Below are 27,035 nucleotides of genomic sequence, written 5' to 3' on the forward strand. Positions count from 1 at the left end.
TGAGGGCATGTGCGTGGGGAACACGGAGTGTAGTAAGTATAGTCTTGGTTTTCTTCAATACGCAGAGAATATTGTAATGGTATTGTAACATGGGTGAGGAAAAGACAGTGAGCAAGCAGAGAGGTAAAAGTGACAGCTTACTTTATTTGGTGCTTTGTCATTCCTTGTAATTCTGTATTTTAGAAGAGCAAGTTCTAGACCTACAGTTGCAGACGTGACAACCAGAGATCATCAATATAATGTGATGTCATCATAATGTGTCCTGTCTGGATGTGATGATCTGTTTTAATGTACCATTTCTAAGAGCTATTATTATTAGTTATTTTTTTTTACATGCAAACCAAAGACACATTTCTGCTTTTTTGCACCCAAAAAAAGTACTTTCTATTCTATTCATAGTGTAGGGCTGAAACTACTGATTATTTTTTATTGTTGATTAATCTGTAGATTATTTTCTGCATTAAATCGATTAGTTGTTTGGATTTTAAAATTTCAGAAAATGGTGAAAAATGTGGATCAGTGTTTCCCAAAGCCCAATATAACGTCTTCAAAGTCTTGTTTTGTCCACAACTCAAAGATATAGGGCCCTATTTTAACGACCTAAGCACACGGCGTGAAGCGCCGGTGCGTTTAGGGCGTGTACGAATCCATTTTTGCTAGTTTAATGGGGGGAAAAGGGTTGGTGCGCCGGGCGCATGGTTCTAAAGGGTTGTACTTCGAGTCTTCATTAATCAGAGGTGTGTTTTGGGCGTAACATGCAATAAACCAATCAGAGATCATCTCCCATTCCCATTAAAAGCCAGGCACGTTTGGACTTCGGCGCATTGCTATTATGATGGAGGATTTGCTGAGCAGGAAGGAGATTTTCAGGAGAAGAAACTGATCTGCTCGTGTGTGAAGTGAGCTAGCAGATCACATTATAATACTATTTCACATTGTAATATTTTGCATGTGTGTGTGCTGCTGCGCGTCCCTGTGTGTGTAACAAGCATAGTGTGTGCGTGTTGTACACAAGCCTAGGCGCATTTTTACTAATGCGCTGTTAAAATAACAATCAAATGCTGTGTTATTGACTTTAGACCAGGTTTTTGTTGTCATTGGCGCGATCACTTTCCGCTGCCTCAAGATAGCAATACGCCAAGAATGCACCTGAACACACCTCCCTGTAAGACCAGCACGGCCATGGGCGCACAGATGGGCCCAGGTGCATTTGCCATTTAAACGACGAGGGCGCTGGACGGGAAATTGACAACTGCGTCGGTCTTAAACTAGCAAAGACACTTGGGTCGGGCTTTGCGCTGCGCTGGGTTCAAGATGGGGCCGTTAAGTTTACTGTCAAAGAGGAGTGAAGAAACTAGAAAATATTTACATTTAAGAAGATGGAATCAGAGAATTTTTCAAACCGATTAATCGATTATCAAAATAGTTGGCGAGATAGAAGTAGTTGACAACTAATCGATTCATCGGCTGATCTTTGCAGCTCTATTCTTGTGTTCATGTTGTTTGCTTTGGCGGGATAAAAGAGTGCTCATACAGTATGGTCGTAATGAGCCTGCCTCAGATTGAATGTCTATTGGTGTGTTTGTGTGGTACCTTCTCTCCCTCAGGACAGTAGCCTTTGACAAAGTCCTCACACACTTCAGCTTTGCGGGACACGTAGACATGACTGTAGGGACAGTCGCTGTTGTTACAGATTCCCTTCAGGAAGTAGGAACATACCGGCATCTAGAGAGAACCAGACACAAATATGGAAGCCATCTGAACCTGAGACACTGTTCATAGCACTTGACAAAGACAGGGTGAAAAGAGGCATTCTATCAAACATTTAGTACATTCTACAGAATGAAACATTTAATCAGAACATACAGAGCCCTACATGGGGGAATTGGAATATATAATCCCCTTTTGTTATGTGAAAATATAATGATTAATCTGGCTTGTGTTGGAGGGGTCGAAGTTGCCAAAAACTTTGTGATTATTGGCTAAATGTCCAAAAAGAGATTGAATTGATTTTGGGCATCAATTTGAATCGAGCACTTTTGTTCCTTGGCATTCGTCCTGAAAACATATCAGAGACTAAATTGGGATATGCATCTGTAAAAAAAAGGTCTCCTGGTTACAACCACAGCCTCCAAATACTGGGCAATAAAAAGAAACGGAAGAAATGGGTTTTGTCATGGAGGAGACGACACCGATACACCAGTTAAAAGCAGTGTTTTGGTTTCCTTATGAGCTGTCCAATCAAAAAGAAACCAATGTAAAGAAAGAAAACAACACAGAAAGATTACATGAGATTATACGAGTTTGTTAACAGACATGCAGTCCTAAAACCACTGCCATGTACCAAGTTCAGACATGTCCCGTGTGCCAAGCAATCCGTCACGCTGAGCAGTTAAATGACCTTAATTGCAGTTGACAGTGGCAGAGTGAGAGTGAATGTGTGTAGGGACAGTATGTGTGCGGGGTGTGTGTGTGTGTGTGTGTGTGTGCAGAGAGATCTACTGTTTGGTGTGCGGGGGCGAGTCTTGTGGATGCCAGTCTAAATATACCTCAGAGGGAGTTCGGATAAGAAAGATGGGGGGAGGCGGAGTGTGAGTGGGACTCCTCCTTGTTGGGATGGGATCAGTTCTACCTAATTAACTGCTACAGAAATATTTATCCAGGCTGCAGCTCGTCCAGCTCACGTTGTGTTTATGTGCTCTGGATGTGTGCACAGCCTGGGCCAGTGGTGGGAGGGGGGGTGTGGGGGTGGTCCCGTGTGTGTGTGTGTGTGTGTGTGTGTGTGTGTGTGTGTGTGTGTGTGTGTGTGTGTGTGTGGGGGGTGGGGGGTAATGCCAGGGGGGTAATGACCTCGGGGGTGTCTGGTTTCGAGGTATTTGTGGTAGTGTGGGGGCAGGAGGGTGGGGTGCAGGACTCAAGATTCTGGCTCACCTATCTACACTAGTGCCCGGATTAGGTTCGGAGGCCTGATGGGTGCACCCCACTCCACCCCCCTTAAAAATCAACCCCACTTCTATCCCAAGACCCCCATACAGTTCTGTTTAAGAGCTCCACATGTAATAAGAGTGGGAGTATCCTGTGGAGGGATGGGCCAAAGGTTTTGGGGTGAGGGGAGGCTGTTGGAGAGGTGGCATTACAAACAGACAGCTGGGCTCTCAGCACTTACAAGCAGCACTGTGACAACCAACACAGGTGCAGGGCATTGTGTGTGTGTGTGTGTGTGTGTGTGTGTGTGTGTAGGGTGAGGCAGAGCACCTGTTCTAGGGTTGTTTGTCTTAAGGGAAAAGAAAAAAGAAAAAAAACGCTTTCCCTTTTTAAGTGGCTACACTTTCCCCTAGACTAGCAAGAGTGCTGACACACGCACGCACGCACACAAAATATGAATATGATTAGTTGTTGCGATATTCAAGATCGTGTTTCATGCTGCGGTATTTTCAAACCAGCCCGAACACCCGTTCTTCACTCACACATTTGATTAGTTTTTGTTTTTTTTTTCCCAGCAGTGCACACTCACACAGCTACACACTTTGACATGATGAGCGAGGGGAAAACAATACACCTGCTGGCCTGTAGATTGAACAGGTGACCCCCGGTCACCAGCTCTAACCTCCAGGCTGCCCGTCTTCTTCATAAGAAACAGAATCAGATTTACTGCCAAAGTAAGTTTTCACTTGCACGGAATTTGTCTCGGTGTGTTTGGTGCATACAATACATCAAATGAAATAAAGAATAAACAAGAGAGCAAAGTACTGCAACAGTTAAGAACATAAATATAGAATAGAAATATTAAAACAAAAAAATATGTAAAAGGCAATGTAACAAATACAGTATGTACAATATTACTGGTTTAAGGCTGTACGGTTTTGTGCAGGGTGTGTAAAATATTCTTATTTTTTTAAGATTATTTTTTGGGCTTTTCCGCCTTTAATTGACAGGACAGCTAGGTGAGAAAGGGGAGAGAGAGGGGGAAGACATGCAGAAAATTGTCACAGGTCGGACTCGAACCCTGGACCTCTGCGTCGAGGCATAAACCTCTCAGTATATGTGTGCCTGCTCTACCCACTGACCCGGCCCGGCCACTCAGGGTGTGCAAAATATTAATCTGGATGTGCAAATGTTCAAAGTATACTGTATATAATATGTGCAATGGTCAGGGTGGTGGGTTGGGAGTCTGTCAGTGGGGTCACCGGGCCTTGTTGATGAGGCCCACTGCAGCTGGGAGCCCCTCTCTGAACCCCGCATCAGGACAAGTCTGCCTCACTCCTTCCTGTATCATGGAAAAAGGAGCCGTGCCAAGAACACAAATAGGATCCACGATGACTGTCCCTAATAGTGTGTCACCCTATACCTACATACACATTGTAACCGGCCCTGGCCTTGCAACCCTGCAATGAAAACCTATAAAAAAAACTATGTTGTGCAAGCCTAAGTTGTGTGTGGGATAGAGTCCAGATCGGGCCGAATTTTTTTTCTTCTCATACTAATGACACATGTACGTTTGTTTGTGTGGGAAGCTTTTATTAAGCAACTGTAGGAAGACATTCGGAAATGTCAACAGATGAGCGCATCAGCACACACGGGGCAACAAGCTCATGTTAATAATCTGTTTAATTTAAAATGTTCAATGTGTTAACCTTTCCTGATTGCTTCGTTACCTCCAGGGCCGACGTTATACAACGTTAGGGTTATATCCCGTTTCTGATGAGCAAATGAATGAACTTGGCTTTTAGTCTGGGGTTTATCTCGGACACCGCACACACTGCGTACAAAACTTAAACTTATTCCACCAACTCTGCTCCGGTCGCATCTACACGTCTGCTTCCTCTTTCTCTATCTCTCTTCTGCCCACTTTACACACGCACTGAGCTCTCTTAAAGGAGCTGATGTGACCGAGCCCGACCCGAACCCGACCATAATTTCTAAATGTCTGTCCGAACCTGGCCCGGCCCGTCGGGTACCGTCGGGCTCGGTATCCATGCCTTAGTGTGGGAGCACCTTACCTTCTCCTTAGCCAACTTATGGGAGAATGGGCAGGTCCCGTCTGCCTGCTTGCACGTTCCTCGCAGAAACCTGCACAGAAACAACGGGGAAAAGGTCTGACAACGCAGAAACTAATACAGATGCAAAGTTTGAAGAGCTGCTGGTTCTGGAAATGTCTTTTTGTGTGTTTTAACTTGCCATTTGAACGGTTTTTTTTGTTTAATGATATCCTCAATGTACCTCAACAGAGAAACACAGGCGTCTCATGTATAATCAGAGACTATTTCTTCAATACAGTATAATCATAATTTTGTAAATTATGGTCCCATTTATTTTCGATGATAAATATAGACGATAAAGCAGGGGATGCTATAGGACCTGTCAATCAGGACAGAGGCTTAGCAATGCTAACCATGGCTCTGTGTACATTAAAATATGAACATGTGAACTTTTGGGTGTTGTTTCGTCTCACAGTGTGTTTTTACTGGTGTGTTTAATTGGAACATTTGGTTGCCAAAAAATGTCATTCATGGGTAACGTCACAGATGTCACGTCCACTATTTTTACAGTCTATGTGTATGATGTACTGTAACCGTGGGTTTACGTTATAGCCATCAGTTTTAATAATTCCGATTTTTTTTTTTATACTAAAACTTGTTTTTTTCCCCCTCAGTTCGGTGTAAGTGAATGGCTCTAAACACTACAATACCCATGAGCCCACCAGAGGCGCTGATCAGAGCCGTACCCAATTCAGACACTTTGTTGTTGCAATCGGGAACAAAACACAAGCAATAGGAGCTGAGTTTACCAAAATGGAGTCATAATCTCAAAGTGAACTGATATGAACCCCTGAATATAGTTTTTTCCCAGGTGTATCAAGTGTAATCTAGTAGCTTCGCACACAAATCTTAAGCCTAAGGGTTGGATGTTTGGTACCGAAATACTCTTTGGAGCCATAGTTACTTCACTTTAAAGCGCCCACTCAAAAGAGTGTTTTGCTTCCCGTTTCCTCACTTAGATGTTTGAACGGCTCTGTACAGAATGATGAGTTAGAAACTGGCAGGCTGTGTTCACATTCATCTGCCGATGGAGGAAACCTTCCCTGTGCTCATCTTAATTCTCATTTTAAAGTGCTCATATTATGCTTTTTCCCTTTCCTTTATTGTGTAATATATATTTTTGTGCATGTTATACGTTTAAAAAGTGAAAAAGCCCAAAGTCCCCTCCAAAGGGACTTACCATCTCCAATAGAAACACTGTTCACAAACTGCTCCAAACAGCTCTATTGTAGTCCAGCCTTTACTTCAGAGACAAACGTGGTCACTTTGGAACACACGTTATAATGCTCGCCTAGCTGCTAGCATGGCACGCCCTCATACTCTGCTTCTGACTGGCTAGTAGTCCTTACCTAGGTACTGTCAGGGCACACCCTCATACTCTGCTTCTGACTGGCTAGTAGTCCTTACCTAGGTACTGTCAGGGCACGCCCTCATACTCTGCTTCTGACTGGTAGTCCTTACCTAGGTACTGTCAGGGCACGCCCTCATACTCTGCTTCTGACTGGCTAGTAGTCCTTACCTAGGTACTGTCAGGGCACGCCCTCATACTCTGCTTCTGACTGGCTAGTAGTCCTTACCTAGGTACTGTCAGGGCACGCCCTCATACTCTGCTTCTGACTGGCTAGTAGTCCTTACCTAGGTACTGTCAGGGCACGCCCTCATACTCTGCTTCTGACTGGCTAGTAGTCCTTACCTAGGTACTGTCAGGGCACGCCCTCATACTCTGCTTCTGACTGGCTAGTAGTCCTTACCTAGGTACTGCGCATGTGCGACTCCCAACAAAGACGGAACGGAAGTGAGATGTCTCACTCTGTAGCTAAAACAGAGAGCTCAACACACAGGGTGAAAAGAGGAGCTGCAGCAATGTGCAGCACAACAAAAATATGGTGTTTTTTGAAAATTAAACCACGCTGCAGTTTTCAGTAAAGTCAAGACATGTTGAGTTCAGCAGCTGAACGTTTGAAATGAACAACATATTGCATATTCATAGATTCTGGATTTTTAAATGAGAAAGAAGGAGTAGATACATTTTTAACTTTCGTTTTGAAGGAAAAACAAGAAATGCAATATTGTTAGAAATATATATATTCTTGAAGATCCCCTCTAGACATGTTTTGTGTACACAGACTTGTTGATTTTACTTTTACTGTTTAACACAGCTGCTTATCTGAACAGAAACTCAAATCTCACAATATTTTTGCGACGATATTATAGGGGTTGAGTATATTTTGAGCTTTCACAAAATATTAACACAATGAGAGTTTTGACAAATTATCAGAAATAATGTGGATATAATGATTAAGACGGTAAAAGCAAATAAAACTGCAAGAACAGTCTGGTAAGTTCAGAAAATGACATCACTTTACTGTAATGCAGCCTTTAAAACCAGGAAAAAACAACACCTATGCCATATTACGATATCCAAACTCTAAGACAATATCTAGTCTCAGATCACAATATCGATATATTGCCCAGCCCTACACTTGACGCCCAAAATAACACTTCACAACTCTATTGGTACAGTGGCAATGGAAGATTGTCCGTCTTTACTGAGGACCGAAGACCAGAACATCTCCCCACCCCGAGCCTTCACATATTACAAAATCAAATCACATGTTCTTGTTTGTTGCCTGACCGTTACCTGGTGCAGACGGCAACCTTGTCTGGGTCGTGGATGTAGGGACAGCTGTTGCCACGGTTACACTTGCCGAAGCGGTTGTAGTACATGCAGTACTGCTTCTGCTGCTTCTTCTGATGAGCATGTCTGATTATGGCTAGGCTCCGCTGGACTGCGCGGCTTGTTTTAGAAAAACAGACAAACCACAGGTATCCACAAATCAATAACAAGCAGCTTGTAGTAACCAAAGAGGACAAATTGTGCCAGGATAAAAGTTTCAACTGTCACTCCCTATGAAGAGCCGTGGGTAAATGTATCCACCATATGCTAATTTTAATCTTAAAAGATTACTTCAGGCTTTACAGCCCTCAGTTGACAGTGATGAAAGGCAGTTAATGTTGGGAGAGAGGAGGATCAGATGTAAAAATCTTGGCTGGATTTGATTTCATGATGGTGTTGTATGAAGAGAGCCAGCAGGACGGCCGCCATATAACATTTTTAAAAAGTTGTATATGTATGCAGAAATGCCCCCACTACTTGGTCTCAAGTGCTTCTGATGAGAACAGATTAGACAGGTTGGTGGTGTGAACAGCTTACCTGGCTAAATGACGAGGGCTGAAGGGTCGGGTGAAAGCAGGACTGGTGGGTGAGACCTGGGCGCTGCTGAAAGACCTTCCTAAATGTGGAGAAAAGGGTAATGTGAGCAATTTGAATTAAACCTAAAAAGGCATCCTGTGTTGTGTATTCCCTTACAAGAATCTCCACAGTAACTCAACAAAACTGTTGAAGTGATTAGTCCTAAACCTTCGGATATACGCCCGCGCGACACCTTTATGCCCAACGCATTGTTCGTTGCAGTATCCTCCAAAACGCCAGAGGGCGAACGAACAAAATAATCAGTGAAATAGCAAGAAGTAGTAGAGAAGAAGAAAGCGGAAGTTAAGGAAAGTAGGCTGCTGACAACAGAAGGAAACACATCCATGATAAACAGCGACGTACAGCGAAACATTACATTTATCTGCTCTAATCTTTAAAGGCAGCTAAACACCGGGCCGACAGCCGACCATCGGCAGAAAAGGCAGTGTGACTGATCAGTCTCCCCGAGTTAAAAAAGTGCCTCGGAACACACCAAAGCGACGAGACGTAATACGTCTCCATAACAGCAGGCGGCGCTAATCTGTATTGTCGCCCCAAAAAATGAAAACCAGCAGCTGATTGGACGAATGCGTCACATGGATCTGGCTGCTGCTTCCGGATTGAAATGATTTTTCCACCGGCCATTACTGGCGACTCATTCAGAATACGATCTCATATTGCACTAAAATAGTTCACCGAAACGTGTTTCTGAAAACATTTTAAGTGAGAAATAGGCCATGCAGTTGTTGAATCTGTCTTCATTTCAGATCGAGGTCAGTTTAAAAGATTTTCGTCAGATTTTGAGAGACTCTAGTCACGCTCATCCTGCTTGTAATTTCCGGGTGAGTCCCGACTGCCCTGTCTCCGACTGAGCATGTCAGGTCGGCCAAAATGAAGGCAGCTCCTCCAACGGACGACGGCACGGAACACACCGAACAGACTCAAGTCACTGACCTCGCCAGACTGTCCAACGGCCGATTATCGGCCCAGTGTGTAGCTGCCTTAACGTGACTGTCCTTTATCCCCAAAATGACTGTCTGCCTGTAACACTGTTAAAGGGGCACTATGCAGTTTTGGCAATTTCTTCGCTGTTTTCTGGCTTTTTGCTCGCAGGTTTCTCTAATAGAGCTCCCCCTACAGCTTCGGAATAGATATTTGGCAACGCTGTCGTAAAAACTTGTTGGCGACTCTCCCCCCCCTCCCATCTTCTCCCTCTGGTCATGTGCATTTGTTTTCAAAGAAGTTGGCAAATGCACGGAGCCATGTCCAGAGGTTTTTCTCGAAATATTACGAGGTCTCTCTCCGGGTCTGTAACATTATTCTTTTTTTCCTACAATGGCCTTAGAACGCTGTCGGAGCAGAAACAACTTGTGTTTGCCAACATCAAGCTGACAAGAAGCTCTGTGGCAGATAAAGTTTCTGATCAAAGATACTTACAAGAGCAACAGCAACAACGCCAGGTCAGCATTGGATTTGCAAGCTTGTGTTTGTCTCAGTTCTCACCATTCTGAAAACGCAGGTCCGATGTTTACTGTCTGACTCCTCGCTCGGTCAGTCTGCCGTTTCCTCTTTCCCTGTCCCTCCCACAATGCTTTCCTAGCTTTCTGCTTCTTTTTTGCCGGCTCAGCCATGACGATAGTGTGAAAAACTCCATCGCTACCTTGTTAGCCGGTTCCTGAATGGGCGTATGTGTGCAGTGCCGTGAAGCAATTTGTTACATCGCGAGACCTGATATCACGCCATACTTCCTGACGCTGAGGCCGGTGGCTCGCCGGCTGCAAGTTGCGAGGGTGGTTTTTCCGCTCACAGGCGCTAGGGGGGAGCGAGACGACCACCATTCAACCCGAACAAAGTCATATAACCATAAACATCCAATGACTCCGAAGCTGTTCAGTTAGGCCGGCTACACACTGGCTGCGTGGCGTGAGCGTGTCAGCTGTGTGGCGTGTCCGTTTATATTTCGGCTCCCATGTTAACAGGTTAGAGCTTGCAGACTGCCTGCGTGACACGTATGTCTCAGGCGCGGCTCGAGCCACGCCGAAAACGCGTACAGGCGGACCTGCTCTACAAAAACTGAAAACGTTCTCTTTAAAAGCACAAATACAAGAACACACCACATATTTACTTCAACTTTTGCGGACCACAAATGTGTGTGCATTAAGTAAAAGTATTTGAAGTATAGTCAAGAATTTTAGCTAACACTAATCTGCAGCTGTGCATGTTTTTACACTTTGCCTTTATCACCAATATGACACAATATCCAGGAGCAATTTGAGCAAGTCCTACGGGACTTATGTTGTGAAATGTTACCACAAAATTACAAGCAATTAGTTTGGCATGGTGATGAAGACATGGATACATATTTGAAAGGAGAGTGAAGGTCAGTTTTTGTCTTTATTTCAATTAAAGATGTATTCATCTTGCATGCCCTAGCTGTGTTATCTAACATAAGTATTTTCTAAAATAAAAAATAAAAAATAAACTATATAACTAATTAGATATGACAGAAGTGAAGCTGTCTGAGTTTGTGTTTGTGCAGCCAGATTCAATAACAACCTGACATGTGCCTGGTTATTTATACGGTGGTGGTTTGACACATTGGTGCCAAAGTCAAACGTGACGTCCAAACACTATGTACCCAATGCTCTGCACAAACACTGGAGGGAAAGGTGTGTGTGTGTGCGTGAAAGGTTGTTGGAGGCCATGAGACGAGTTGAGAAGAGGACAAGGAGACGGGCAGGTTGACGTTGATGACAGTTGATCTTATTCAGACCTCTAATTTTGGAACAGATTTTGGCCGTTGGCTCTCATCACGTGCGCTCTCTAGCGCGATTTAAGCAGTGCAGAATTACAGGCCGGTGGCTCCAGATCAAGAACAAAGGTGAAGCACGCATATGGGAAGATATAAAAATCACGAGTCCTACTTGGAAGACACCTGAGGTGCGTTTCTGCAGGGGGCATGAACGTGTTTGTTGGGATGCCGGTCACGGGTCTAACAGATTGGAGAGCTTTTTCACCTATTTCACCTGCAGGTGTAGTTGCTACAGAATGTGTATGAGAGAGAAGTGTGATGGAGCTAGAGGCAGATCCGGGCTTTAATCTGCACCATCCAGTTCTCCGGACCCTCCCCCTCTCTGCTCTGACAGATGACAACGTTATTATTTCAGATGGCAAATCCAGCTAGCTCCTGTAAGTCTATTAGAGAGCATGTGGGCAGAGCTGCAGCCACAAACATGAATAAACACTCCTTTATCACCTCAGGGGTGCACACAGACTTACTGCCCTGCACTCGCAATCCATGTCCAGAATGTGGCTGGGCATTAAACCTCAAATTTTTGGTACAGACTGGAATGTGTTCCTCGCACTAGGACTAGTGCAAATGCTAGTATTAAAGAACAGGTCAGGTTCCTGTTTGCTTATTCTTTGGTCAGACAGCTCCTGATTTAGATTAAAATTATACAAATTTGAGACTAGTTTTTTATCCAGGCAACATTCTTGTAGCTACTGTGTGTGGACAACATTTAAAGGTTTTTAATGTATTTTCTTAAGTTTTGGCAGATAGCCGCCCACCAAGAGCCAGGGTCTGCCCAAGGTTTCTGCCTTTGTAAAGGAAGTTTTTCCTCGCCACTGTTGCACCAAATGCTCAATCTTGGGGGGGAATTGGGGGAAATTGTTGGGTCTCTGAATTATAGAGTGTGGTCCAGACCTACTCTACCAGCAAAGTGTCCTGAGATAACTTGTGATTTGACACTATAAATGAAATGTAATGTCATTTATACTCCGTATTTACAAGTGCTGTAGGTAGGATTGTGAAGATCCAGGATTTAGCTAAAGAGTTTGAACATCAACAACTTCTCAGTCCCTCCCCCCCTTTCTGCTGAAGCCCAAATGGTCACCTAAGCCCCTCCCCCCACAAGGGAGAATGAATGCGTGTGCATGAGCAGTGATTGACACGCAGCGTCAGCGGCCCTGATTGGTGTAAATGAACAGGGAGCGGGCTGTAGTGCAATTACCAGCTTCATGTAGTTCTACTGGAACATAGGTTCAGTTTCAGCAAATATGACAGAAAGTTAGTTTTAGAAGTCTTAGCTACTGTACCTTTAACTCCTCCTAACTAATTAGGAGCAGTGGGCAGCCATAGTCCGGCGCCCAGTTGTAACATAAGTAAAGGGCATTGGCATGCATGTGTTTATGGTGGGAGGAAACCCACGCAAACAACCACTGAGCCACCGTGCCTCTTGATGAGTACTCAAATTAAAAATGTCCACGCCTTAGTTGTGAATGATCACAGTCCTGTAACTGTCGTCTTTGATGGAGAAAGAACTAGATGTAGTGACACACGTCAACTGTGGGACTGCACACCAAAAAATCAATCAAGAGTCAAGAGTTTTCAAAAGACCATTACAGTGACGGTCAGAGTACCTGTTCGGTTGATGGACATGTTGGACGCCGCGGTGCGGGACAGCTTATTGGCTGACACCCGGAACAGGGAACCACGAATCCAGCACATGCTGCTTCCTCTCCAGTGCTGATTGGCTGACGGGTGTCTGTCGTGGGGGGCTCGCAGACGGCTCTGAAGGAAATTCCTGAGAGGAAGCGGGACAGAAGATGAAAAACAGATGGAGTTAAATAAATGAAATGAGGGATAAGAAAATAGCTTTGGAACTCATATTAAAATAAACTTAAAGTTATATATTCACTTAAAAGGACAATTGTGTTCAAATGTTCAAACAGGAAAAGTGTAACGGGAACTTTCACAGCTCAAAGTGTTTTCACTGTGTTTTTAATTCAATAGTTGCAACATCTTTCCAAAAGTCAATGAGTAATCGTGTTAAATAATCGGGATTTCAGTATTTTTAGCCCACAATCGAGCTGCCCTAATTAGAATTATTCACTCAGTTTAGAAAATGTGTGAAACATGCCGTGCCATTCTCTGAGGTGGGATAATATGATCTGCTCATCCCTCCCTCAGTTCCACCGCTCTTTTGCCTGTCTTCCCTCAAGCTCTTTCACTATATCTCCCCTCCTCACTTTGTTTCCCATCCTCTAGTCTCCCTCCTCCCTCCCTCTCCCTCCCATGTCACAGCACTCTGTTAAATTGCTCCTCTAATGGAAAGGACGGCGGTGTGGAAATGGAGAGAATTGAAAAGAGGAGAGGAGGAAATCAATGAGATAATAGGCAGGGCAGGGGGCCAGAGCAGCGAGGTTGGCCCCTACACTGGAGAGGAGAGAAGAGACCACACACACACACACACACACACACACACACACACACACACACACACACACACACACACACAGCCTCACAATACACTCCTGCTACAGTAGGTACAGTACACACAATCACAGGGCCTCTACACACATGCTCCCCATTCAGAAGTCACTCAGTAGACTTGTGTATGTGTGGGGCGGCTGTACGTGCGATCCGGCAGTGTGTATGAGGCTGCTGGGTGGTGGTGGGGCGGTGCAGGGGTTATGGCGATAAATTGCGCTGTCCTGTCACTTCTATTTGGGGCGGATTGGGGCTGCTGTGCAGTGTGCCGCTGGAGGTAATTTGCTGCCGTATTTCAGATGGGCTGGAAATGGGTTTAGAGCGAGAGTTCATGCCTCCCATTACAGAGAAAAGAGAGGGTTACCCCGAATGCACAGCGCGCACGAAACAACTGACACGGACGCTTGACACCCTGCCGCCGGCGGAGAGCTGCTGCACTGCTGCAAATAAGTAAAAAAATAGAGCGAATATCAGCCATCAGCTGCGTTTACGTACACGGTCTACCTGACCGCCATAACTCAGCGGCGCAGACACTCAGTTTCACCGATACAAGATCAGTGGCTGCCCTACACAGGGCAACTGCAGCCAGGGGAGCTGTAATGGAGGCTAATGTTGGAGCGCTGACTGCCACCCAGGGAGGCTTAAACAAGGACCGGGCGGCCTGGGGAGCCACAATGGAGGTTAATGGGGATATGACATGAACAGTTAACACAGACGGCAGTTAACCCTGACACAGGGCTGCAGTCTGACCGGGGGGTGTTGGGATGTTCTCTCACTGGGTTCGTATGTTTGAGTCTGAACATCAGAATGAGTGTCCTGCTGATCAGGCTCACACATTTGTGTTTACTAGTGTTTCAATTTCAAATAAATGTCCTCATCAAAACGCAGTTGTTCATTATTGTTGCCAGGTATTGTTGATGGGAGTGGTTTTTTGCTATTGTTCGACATATTTGCCATGAATAACGCCTCTGCGAAGATACACGTAAACAACTGTGGGTCGCAGAAGCTTGTAGAGGAGCCAACACAAACAAAGCTCAACATGTTACGCAGCTCTGCACATCAAACACATTGACTGGTTAATCCAACTTCATGTTGGGAGGAAAGGTTCAAAGCCACACTGGAATTGAACAGAACACGCAGGTGTAGTGCTATTTGTTGGAGTACCAGAGCATACCTATGTTAAATTGTGGCTCGTTACGAAGGTTATTTACCCACTGTTGCTACGGAGGCAAGTTTACATACATTAGTCAACTATACCTGTAAAATAAGAAGGATGTTTAGCTGACTTGTCATCTTTACTAGTTAGCTATAGACTGAGAAAAGAAATAATTGAATTCACTTTGCCGCTCACAGGCTACCGCCGGCAGCTACTGGCAACTGTTAAGGCGTCCGGTATACTCGCTGCAGCCGACCTGTCTCGCTCCAATGTGACGTCATGGGAGCGCCCTAACTATTTATCCGTGCGTGTGGTGGTCGCGAAACTAGCTGCAGTCTTCTCCTGAACAGAGGTGGCGCTAATGAGGAAAGGCTACCGACGTTGCTCTTTCTACGGACTAGAAGAAGAAGAAAAAGTTCAACAACGGCAGAACTGGCAGCAGCATTGTCGTCAATGTTTTGATTTGATTCGATGATCTACTTGGTCATATCAAGCCTTTCATTCACCATAAAAGAGCTCATCTTAACCCAGTAAGTTTACAAGAGAGACTTGCAGTCACTCTGAGAGTCCTGGCATCCGGTTGCCCTCAAACTCGTCCATGCTTCCTGTTTCCGCCTTGTCGCGCGCCGCTGAAAAAAATAGAGTGGTGCACAACCTCTGGTCGCGCACTTAAAATCCTGGTGTGCCGGCGAGATCTACGTCATTTTGACGTCACATTGGAGCGTGACAGGTCGGCTAAGGCGACTGTAAAAAGGCCTTTAAGGTGGAATGTTTTCGTGAATCAATCAACACAACTTAAATGTCAATAGTCATGTTACTTGTCTTGCATGACATACACTTGAGTGATTATTGGATCTGTAAGTGCTTTTAAAAAAAAAAAGAAGTGAATTTTAACGGGATTATGCGAACTGAGAATAGTCTATGCCCTCACTTGGTGAAGTGGTGGAGCGTCGTTCCAGTGTGCTCCGGCAGCACTACACCCCTGGTGTACAAGTATAGAAGCAAACAGACATGTTAAAGTAAAAAGTCAAAATAGACTGCCAGGTTCAAAGCACTGGTAACATGAAGAAAATAAGCTCACATTAAATACAACTGTAAACATAGTGTTTTTATTTATTGGACTGTTTCAGTCAATGTGTGCTGTAAGCCTCAAATGAAGTTCTCAGACTTCTCTCAGACTGTACATACAGCAATGTGAATGAGTTTCAACCTCAGGCCGAACACCATTAGTGAAAACTGCCTCTGTAGGAGCAGATCACCTTCACAATAAGGTAATGTGGCGGTAATGAGAGAGGGGGAGAGGAAGGACGGAACAGAAGAAAAACGGTGGAAGCACCATGAAACCCAAACCATCACAAAAGTAATAACATCATTTTAAAAGGAGTCCGTGTTGTTTCTCTCCGTCTCCAGACTCTCCTTGGCCTGTTTCCAGTGATGCCCTTGACCTGCCCTTGGCCCTGGGATATCTGGGGGGGGGGGGGCTTTCAATGTTAAACACGTGCTGTACACTAGGGGTGTGAATCTTCACTGGTCACTGAACGATATGAATCGATGCATCACGATGCGTCACCTCCCCAATGTTATTATATATTGCTACACGTGGTTTTCATCAACAAATCCAAGCAGTAAGCTGTATATGAACTCCCCTTTTTATTGTATCTGATCTTTAAAAAAAAAAAGTCAATCATCATCATCAACAAGTAACATTAGTACGCAATATTCGATTATGGTCTGTCACTGCATCGATGCAGCATCGTCTAGGTCCGCATCGATGCAGTGATTCATTTCAACACCCCTACCCCTGTACACTAGGGCTGGGAATCACCAGAAGCCTCACCATACAGTACGATATCACAATACGTATGTCGCGATACGATATTTTTGCGATTTTAAACATATTGCAATATTCTGTGATATATTGCAATGTATCTAGACTGGGTAAACCCAGCCCGATCTGCCGGCGGTTTGATTTCTCCCTGCAGCTCAGGCTGGAAACATGTACGTTTATCTATCCTGCTTCCGTTACAAATCTGCGGGGACCAATCACAAACTGGCCTATCCACCTGGCGCGCTATCGGTGGGTTTAACACGACGACGATAGAGAAGCGACGGCAAGCTGCTTTTTGTTTACATTCAACATGGCGGCCACCGAAGCGCAGCAACCCGTTTCAAATGAAGTCCCCAAAAGGAAACTTTGTCAACATCTGTTTGACCTAAAAAGATACATTTCTCCGTTTGTTCATCTCACTTCAGTTTTATTGCTGCACAATGGGATTGTCAAGCTGACCAACACATGTATGATAACAGATCGATACTTGGCGTCTGTGTATCGATACAGTAATGCCACGGAAAATATCGCGATACTGTGCTGTATCAATTTTTTCTCCCATCCCTACTGTACACTGCTGCTTTCCTTTTTGCTGAAAGGGCTGAGGGACACATCCATACAGTCATCATACAAACTGCTAAACTATTTAAAGCTGCACTAATAATCAATATGTTCTATAGTAACACGGGATCAAACAACACGTAGTGCAAAATGGCTCACTCATAGTTAGGAGACCATGTGGAACTATCACCAGTTTCAGCCTCTATTAGCTCTTTCTTTTGGTTTGAAGGTATTGTAAGGGCCCAATCAGTAGGGTTGGGCATTGTTTGGATTTTAACAATTCTGATTCCAATTCCGATTCTTCCTTTCGACTCCGGTTCTCATCGATTCTCGATTCCGATTCTTTGAGGGGTGGAGTTGAAACGGGTCACGTGCCTATTTTCACAAATAAGAGGACAGTTTTATTTTGATTCAATGATGGTTTGCATGTTTGCAGTTACAGGGCTTTTTCAACGTAAAATAAAGCCAGACTAGAGCGCCGCTTACTGTGCTCCGTGGCTGCAAAACAACAAGCGCCTGGCCGCTACGGAATCCAAACCTTGTGCATATTAAAATGGGAAGCGATGATCGGATTTGAAACCAAATCCTCTAAACGATTCCAAACACTTCCAATGAAGAAATGATTCTACTGGAATCGTAATTTTCGAAACGATTCCAAGTAGGAATCGGTTCTCGATGCCCAACCCTACCAATCAGACTAGAAAAAGCAAACTCGCGTTTCGCCACTTAAACGGCTCATTTGTGTAACGTCATGTTGTGTTCTTTAACCCCCCGATGTAGCACAAGTAGACATTATTATTTCACGTTTATTGTTTTCCGTCAGATCATTTATAGATCTCAACATTTCCGACAGCACTTAAAGGCAGCTTCATTTCATGGAGAAAAAGAAAAAGAAAGGTGACGGAGGGACTGAGGAAACAGTCAGCTGTTACACAAACTCCTGGGCAGTTCAGTGCTTGTGTTTCGTATTTCACCCTCAAAGTGTTTTGAAACTTTTCTTGTTTCCCGTTTACCGTACGAGACTCTCGTAGCCGCCTCAAAACGGGCTGTCTCAACTTGACGCCGCAGGCCGCTGCGTTTGTTTTCGGCTCCACCCTGCGGGCCCCACCGATGCAGCCTAAATGCAGTACCCCCGATGGAAATGAATGGGGAAGACCTGCGTTTTTGCTGGACAGCCCGACGACCAACACAGTGAGCGTGCCGTGAACGCAGCCTAAAGTTCAGTCTCAGTGCGCTTATTGTTTTTGCTCTTCAAAATTTAGAGCTAAAGAAGCTTAATAAACCAAATCTACATTATGACCAGTTCATTATCAATTAATCCCAATCCTGCTTACTTATAGCCTATTAATAATTTGGTCTATAAATTGGCCCATAGAAACGTGCTAAAAGTTCCGTCTTCTTATTTCTCCGACCAAAAGATATTCAAATTACAATGGTACATAAAAGAAAAGAACGTTACGTAAACGTTAGATAAGCTGAAAGCAGAGAATGTATTTTTTGCTTTTTGTCAATTGATTTATCAACTAACTCTGCCCTGAAGTAAAATCAATGTACATTATTATTTATTTAGTTGTAAGACATAAAGACAATGACTGGAGGTTGCAGTAAAAGAACATTAATTCCCCAAAAAGAAAAGGTAAAAAATGTCGAGAAAAGAAAGAAATAAAGGAGGGGGCAAGGGCATGCAGAAACTCCCCTGTGACTAGTCTGCATACGTATGCACATACGTGTGTGTGTGTGTGTGTGTGTGTGTGTGTGTGTGTGTGTGTGTGTGTGTGTGTGTGCGTGCACTGCTCTGACCATGCGATGCACAGATAAAGGAGAGGGCGATTCAGCACTACGGGCGCTGTTGATGAATGATCCGACTTTTGTTTTAGTGACAGGGAAGAATTTGGAGGGTCGCGCGACTGCTCCGAATAATGCTGCCCTTGTCTATTTGTCTGCAACCCAAGCATTAGTAAGCTCATATTGGGGAAACAGTTACCCTTGAAACGGAGCACAGCAAGAACAGTCATCTGGCTAATTCCAACGGTAAGGACTGCTGCTCTTCTTTAGGCACTTAAAGGAATCCGGAGCAGTGTCATTACGCATCACAATCCTATCAAATCCAACTTGAAGGGAGCCGACTGTAATGAACAAAATCCTTTTCTTAGGGTTGAAAATCACCTTAAGAAAAACCCAGAGAGTATTTGTGTAGCGTACAGCGTGAACAGCAGCAGAGGAGGATCCCAACATATGAGCGCAGGTGACGGGTAGATGACTAATGTGATAAGTAATGAGTAAATAAATGAATTGGGGTATAAAAGGGGATGAATGAGGGAGTGAATGCAGGAAAAGGAGGAGAGAAGTGAAGAAGAGGGAGCGCTGCTTCACTTTATTGCCCAGTCTCCTACATCCTGTACTGATCGATACTGAAGCACTAAAGGAGATGAGCGTCTGGACAGAGAGAGAGAGAGAGTGTGTGTGTGTGTGTGTGTGTGTGTGTGTGTGTGTGTGTTTGTATATATATACGCCCAAAAATAGTATACTTATTTGTGGGTGGAGGGTCCCTCCATGTTGGGGGCTTTAACATTTATGCAAGGTAAAAAAAGATAGAATCAAGTAGAAGCCAAGAAATTAGGGTAATAATTAGATGACTTCAAACGTGCGATTACAAATGTACGATGTAACAACAACAACAATCCTATTATATCTTATTTAATAGAAAGAGAGAAAACAAAAACCAAGAAGAGCAACAGAGCAAACACATGGGAATAGAAAATTAAAGAAGGGAACGCGGAGAGAGAAATAGGGAGGGTGTGAGAGGGACGAAGGGAGGGCCGGGCTGTAATTTATCCTTCAGTGTGCATGCTTTATGGCTTTCTTAATTCAACTCCTGCTACTATTAATGGAGTTAATGTTGAGATTATATCTATTTTCTGGTGGCGGGGGTTGAAATACTGCAGCTGATTCCCTCGCTCCTTCAAACTGCCGCCCGGCACTAAATCACCCGCCGCGCTCGTTATGGCTGAAAACAGGTAGGAGCACAGCATGCTGGGTAGCGAAAGTGCTCTTCCTGTGGGCCTGGATGCAAGGAGATGTCTGGGACGAGCTGGTTGAGAGGGTTTAGACGGTAGAGTTGGAAAGTGTGGTGTGAAAATGTTATTTTATTTTCCTCTATGTTTGATCTTATACATTTGCCATTTTGTGATATACTGTATATTAAATATTGCTATCAAATGTGTAAAGAAAATATTATTATTAAAGCATAAAAATGTCACTCAGAGCACCTCAGTTGTTGTTGATCATCTTAACAGATCTAAAAAGTTTGATTTTGATAACAATTGGTATTCACCCTAGTCCTACTTTAGGCATTGCTACCCAGAACCACTGGACCACCATGCAAGGCTGGATCTGTTTTTTTTTTTTTTTTTTCAGATGCAAGGCCCTGAGTGAGGGGTTCAGCTATGTGCAGGCACAGAGATAAGAGCTTAGGACATATGAGGACAGGGATCAGTGGGTCTGATAGGCCAAAGATGAAGAGCAGCACTCAGTGGTTAAGAGCAGACAATATGAGCTCATGCTCCACTCAATAGTTTCAAACGGATAAAAGTGGAGGGCCTTTGGAGTTTAACGGATAGATAAGCATGAGAAAGGAGTGCATGGGTGGGGTGGGGGTGGGGTAATCCACCATCCCTGGAGACCCGACCTGTCCCCCTATCTCTTTCCTCACTTCTACACAGTTGGTGATATTTCACAAGATGTCACGGGGCTCAAATTGAAAATCCCTTGATGAATCAATATTTACTGCAGCAGCTAAATGAATAGTAATAAGTCACCAGAGGCTGAGTCCAGACTCAGTACAGGCCCCCTCTGTCTCACCAAATCTGGATTACACAAATGAACCAACGCACACTCGCAAAACACAAACGCACGCAAATGCTTTAATTAGAAACAGCGGGCCAAACATCTGCAACCCAAAGACGACGTGAGAGTCGGTTCATCCTAATTACAAAAAGAGACAAACATTTGAACTCAACAACACAGCAGTAAGTTTTATTCTTACATGCTGACGTTTTGTGATATCTGCCTCAAACAAAACGGAGGCTAGCTCGCCCCTCCCTCCTCCTCATCCCGTCCCTTCCCTTCCGCCCACTAACCCCCCCATCCCCCCAACCCCAAATCCTTCTTGTCGGGCGCAATATTTGTTAAAGGATAAAAATTTGTGTCAAACCATTCTGAATTAAGTATTGTGGTGCTGCAGAGACGTCCCGGCCTACAAATCGTATCCGTAGAGTGGGAATCATAGACTTAATCCTCGCAAAAATCACACTATAATCATTCTTATTTTAATATTTTTCAATACAAATGAGAATAATGATACAAAAACGATCATTCCCTCCAATATCGTGAATCAAATCGCAATATCGGTCAAAATAACCGCAATTAGATATTTCCCTCATATTGTGCAGCCCTACTTTCCACCCATGTGTAGTTTCTGTGTGACAGTCTAGTCATACCACAGTCAGCTTCCAGGAAGAGCTTCCTGTTAATTCTCTACACATTAACAGATCATCAAAACCAACCACAACAATCTGTTCAGAGTGTTCACACCAAAGTTCAAACAGTATGGAACCACTGCGGGGAAGAAAGCTCAACACCACTTTATTGCATTGTGTCTTTTTTTTAAATAGTGACAGAGCCATGAATAAGGCATTAAATGAATGTTTGTAACCCAATAATGACCTCCACATAAACAATAATTAACTCACTGCCCTCAGAGATGACCTCATCACCCACGGAGACCACAGCTGCTTTAATCAACTTGATAAATTGCCATTTGACTGACCTACGGCTGAGGAGACTGTGTTGTGTAGTGGATTTTCATAATTGAATGAGTGTGGGACATCCTTTGTTCACATGTTTACAGTTGATTAGGTAAAATGAAAGGGAAAACGATGGAAGCAAGGAAAGCTTTTTTTGAGTCATGGCTTGATGCAATTGTCCGAGTAATATAGGGCCCTTTCTCGCACCCGGCGCAGCGCGGCGCAAAGCCCGCAAAGTGTCTTTGCTAGTTTAAGACCGACGCAGTTGTCAATTTCCCGTCCAGCGCCCGCGTCGTTTAAATGGCAAATGCACCTGGGCCCATCTGTGCGCCCATGGCCGTGCTGGTCTTACAGGGAGGTGTGTTCAGGTGCATTCTTGCCGTATTGCTATCTTGAGGCAGCGGAAAGTGATCGCGCCATTGACAACAAAAACCTGGTCTAACGTCAATAACACAGCATTTGATTGTTATTTTAACAGAGCATTAGTAAAAATGTGCCTAGGCTCGTGCTCAGCGCGCACACTATGCTTGTTACACACACAGGGACGCGCAGCAGCACACAAACATGCAAAAGATTACAAATTAAAATATTACAATATGAAATAGTATTATAATATGATCTGCTAGCACGCTTTCACTTCACACACGAGCAGATCAGTTTCTTCTCCTGAAAATCTCCTTCCTGCTCAGCAAATCCTCCATCATAACAGCAATGCGCCAAAGTCCAAACGCGCCTGGCTTTTAATGGGAATGGGAGATGATCTCTGATTGGTTTATTGCATGTTACGCCCAAAACACACCTCTGATTAATGAAGACTCGAAGTACAACCCTTTTGAACCATGCGCCTGGCGCACGGACCCTTTTTTTTCCGCCGTTAAACTAGAAGTGGATTCGTACACGCCCTAAACGCACCTGCCCCAGGTGCTTCACACTGTGTGCTTAGGTCGTTACAATAGGGCCCCCAGTATCATTATGTACTCATAGTTTATCTACATTGGAAGAATTGTATGTACTTAATTGTCTTTTCTATGACCTCCCTGATAAAAAGAAGGAAATGATAGAGTATGAGTCGGGGGGGGGGGAGAGAGAGAGAGCGAGAGAGAGAGAGAGAGAGAGAGAAAGAGAGAGAGAGAGAGAGAGAGAGAGAGAGAGAGAGACAGACAGACAGACAGACAGACAACTGAAGGGAGGGGAAAGAAAGAGATGTTGTAATGACATTAGGAAACAGACCCACCCACACTTCCTCTCTTTCTGTATCTGTTCTGGGTGAGACGCTTTCCCTGCTGGTGTAAATTAATGGGAGGAGCACAGTGGTGTAAATGGTTTATTCTCTCGGTTATCTACTGTGTAAAAATGAGCGCCATAAATTTCTAACCTCTTCCACTCATGCTGCACATGACAGTGACATTAAAGACAGGGCGCTGCTCTGCACTGAAGGATATTGGAAATTGGGACACATTAAAGCTAGACCTGCAGGAGGGCGGTGTGTGTGTGTATTTGTCTTTGTTAATGTGGACTACCTGGCAGACTGGATCCTCTTGGCTCTCCAGGAGAGGGCGGGGTTGTAGTGGAGGGCGTGCGCGGTGCTGGAGCTCGGGCGGGTCACCATCTTGTAGCGGGTCCTGAACACCCGCTGGGGGGAGGCGGCGGGACCTGAGGACAGCAAAGTTCACAGATCAGTATGCAAGTCTGCAAATTAAAATCTGATCACACACACACACACACACACACACACACACAACACACACACAAACAATAGTTAAGCGTCCAGTCAGTATGTGAACAAATGCACATAGTATACACATCATTGTGAGCGCATACAACTGTGCATACACACACAAGTTTATCTGAGGACTATGGCAGGTGTGCTCTTTAATAAGCCTCACATATAAAAATGAGGGGGAATAACAAAGGCAGAATTTTTATGAGCCTAATAAATCATATCCTCTGTCTCTTTCCTCGCTGCCTTCATCCCTCCTGCCTGGCCTCGCTGCCTCCTCCTCACTTTAAGTCTCATTCGTTATATCATTTTACAGATCCATCAGAAGAGGTGCAAGAGTAGAGAGATCGGAATAGAAAAAAACAAAGAGGGCAAGTGTTTAAATTTATTTATTTATTTGGCTGTGTATCCATCATGTTGTTTTATGATGGCCTATGCTGGCTGAAGTACTCGCACAAAAAATAGAATTTGCATCGTGGGCTTTCTAAATCCCCGCTCACATCAGTTCAAAGACTACATGGGCCAAGAGCCTCTCTGCTGAGGTCGGAAACGCAGGACAATTGTGAATAATTGTAGAGGTTTGTGTCAAATACAAAGTTGAGAGAAAGTTCAGTTTACCTGAATGAAGGCATTCACACTTTTTACCACTCACAATTTGCCTCGACCATTCTGAGCAATACTCCTATGCGGCTCAAGGCGCAAACCCCCCCCCCCCCCTGTAAAATTATGAAATCATGACATACATATCCACATAACTTCAACTTTTTCTATTGTGCTCGCTATATCAAATACATTCATTTTTAATAACTCTTTAAAGGTCCAGTGTGTAACGTGTTTAGTTAAACACGTGTTTAGTAAATCTGTGTTGCCCGTTCACAAACTTGTCCTTTTTCATGAATATTTACCTCCACCATCAATTCCAAGTATTCCTTTTGGCTTGAAATTTTACATTTGTATTCGCATGAAATGGGGTAGACTCTCCATATTCATGCTCCATCTTGAAATACGTTAGTCGGTAAGGGACATACAGGACATACTGCTCCGCCTTTCGCGTTTTCGCTGTTACATGATAAACTCACAGCTGCTGCTAATGCTGCTAACGGGTAACGTAGCTTCCGGCCCCGGCAAGTTTGAAGAAGGAAACATGGAGGACCACACGTATTCAAAATCCGGCTACCATACGGCTACCGTAGCTGTAATACGTACTTTGAACTGCGTGGCGTGAGAGAGTTGATTGCGTTATATGATCTCAACGCTAGATGGGAGAGATTCCTACACACTGGACCTTTAAGCCCTTCTTTTAAATTGGTCTTACCTGGCTGATTGAATTAAGTTTGCCTAGCCTGTGGGTTTGATTACAACCTGTCTGACTGCTTGTGTTTCTTGACCCATCTGACATCTTTTTTTTTTAGGGGACGTCCCCATTGTTCCCAGATGTCAGCAATTTACTTGGTGTCGACAATATTATTCTTACCGACAGAACAGTGGCCAAACTGACAGAAATGAGCTCAGACACATAATAAACCAAGAAACATCTTCATTAGCAAGATTTCACAGGCGTGGATTGAAAGACTTTTGGAAAATGGCATTTGTAAAAAGCCTTTTGTAAATTAATTTGCCAAAAGCTGCATCTTACTTCATGAAAACCTAAAAACCTTCAAACTACTACAGCCTGAAGACTTAATGAAACATAAATCAGTTTCTCACCGTATTCATTTAAATTATCCCCCCCACCCAAAAACATCTTGCATGTCATTATCTCTGCTACCTCTTCCACTTGTACCAATCATTCACTGTGGTGGTCAGAGACAGCACTCTGTCTTCCTAATGAGTAGAGAAAAGACAGAGTGAAGAGAGGTGTGAAGGAGGGATAAAGAATGAGTGTATGCGCCCGATGAGGAGCTCATTTCAAGTCTTTAATTGCCAATTGCCAGGATTGTGGCCGTTTTAATTAGCGTCCAATAACACACCGTGACCACGAGGGCCGCGGTGACAAACAATAAAATGATTCGATTTCCATTCTACACATTCCATTCCCCCCCCCCCCCCCCCCCCCCCCCCCCCCTCACCAGCACTGGTTTCATTTGTCAGCCGGGATGCAGCTCTGGATCAGCTGGAGAATTCATCTCAACAAATCACTACGAGCTGGGGGGTGCCAAAATACTGACTGCAAGTTTAGGACACACACACACACACACACACACACACACACACACATATACACACACACACAGACACACACGGCCTTGCACATGTACACTCAGGCAAATGCACACATGACATGTATGAAGGTTCTATATGGCAGTGTTGTAATACTCGAGATCGGTCTTGGTCTCGAGTCCACTTCTTGAAGGTTTAAGATTAAGATGAAGATGAATATATTTGCCACAGTTCCTTGTGTACTTACATTCATAAAGAAAATGAAAAGACTGTTCCCCACCAGCCACTTGCAGTGCAACAGGAAAAGACAACAATCATACAGACGTACGTAAGACGACTACAATATATAAAACCAGATAAAAAAAACATTTAAACAAAAGTTAAAACAATCGACGGTGCTGTAGTATGTAGTTAGCAGGGCAGTGTGTTCAAGTTTTATGGTGTTCAACACAGGATATGTAAGGTGGCGATGTGGGGTTTGGTGTTTTAAGCCCCCAACGTCGTCTTCCAGCCAGCGCTGCCTGGAAGGCACTAGGATTAGACGGTGGTTAGGGTTAAGGTTAGGGTTAGGTGCCTTGAAATCGACGTTGGGGGCTTAAAACACCATGGAGCACATTTAGTACAGTCCTTTTGGATCAGAGTCTCGGTCTCGTCTCGGAATTTATACCAGGTCTTGTCTTGGTCTCAGATAAAGAGGACTCTGAATCTTAATTTTTTGTTTTGTTTTCTGTCTTTCTTTTCTTTTCTTTAATGGGAATGTGGATCTTTCTTGACTCTGTCTCAACCCATCAAAGTCTTGGTCTTGTCTTGATACACTCTTGGTGATGACTCGGTTTAGGTGGTCTTGACTTCAACACTGCTATATAGTCATAATTATATTTCATACCACAGACCCTGTTCTGGCTGGCAGGTGTCCCTTAAAACACAACGTAATTACTAAAAAGAAGCCTGACAGGGCAAGAAACACAGACGATCAGATGTGCAACAAAGCCCTAGGTTAAATACACGTATATGGAGAACAAGCAACTACTGCACAAACTTATTTTAAGCATCCGCCGCAGTTGCGGTTGCCAGGTCTGTCAGACCTGTCATACTTTTATTTAGGGTTGTACGATATTGACAAAATGTGATATTGCGATATCGATTATGAATATTGCGATATCGGTATAATTTCAATATTTTTAAACATATGTAAAATTAGAAAAGTTATGGGAAAACGCATCAAAATAGACTCATTACAA

The 27,035-nt window shown here is 44.1% G+C and overlaps 1 protein-coding gene across 1 annotated transcript in view; it reads right to left on the reverse strand.

Moving 5' to 3' along the window:
• The window catches only part of zc3h3 (zinc finger CCCH-type containing 3), an 81,761-nt gene that overhangs the window by 11,719 nt on the left and 43,007 nt on the right, over positions 1 to 27,035 (reverse strand). The window contains exons 4-9 of the mRNA XM_078258318.1: positions 23,435 to 23,567; positions 12,715 to 12,878; positions 8,254 to 8,332; positions 7,681 to 7,836; positions 5,001 to 5,070; positions 1,594 to 1,725 (exon numbers count right to left, since the gene is read on the reverse strand). Coding sequence (XP_078114444.1) covers positions 1,594 to 1,725; positions 5,001 to 5,070; positions 7,681 to 7,836; positions 8,254 to 8,332; positions 12,715 to 12,878; positions 23,435 to 23,567 — 734 coding nt within the window. The remainder of the gene's footprint in view (positions 1 to 1,593; positions 1,726 to 5,000; positions 5,071 to 7,680; positions 7,837 to 8,253; positions 8,333 to 12,714; positions 12,879 to 23,434; positions 23,568 to 27,035) is intronic.

Source organism: Sander vitreus, chromosome 9, assembly GCF_031162955.1.
Source record: "Sander vitreus isolate 19-12246 chromosome 9, sanVit1, whole genome shotgun sequence".
In the NCBI taxonomy this organism is placed as follows: domain Eukaryota; kingdom Metazoa; phylum Chordata; class Actinopteri; order Perciformes; family Percidae; genus Sander; species Sander vitreus.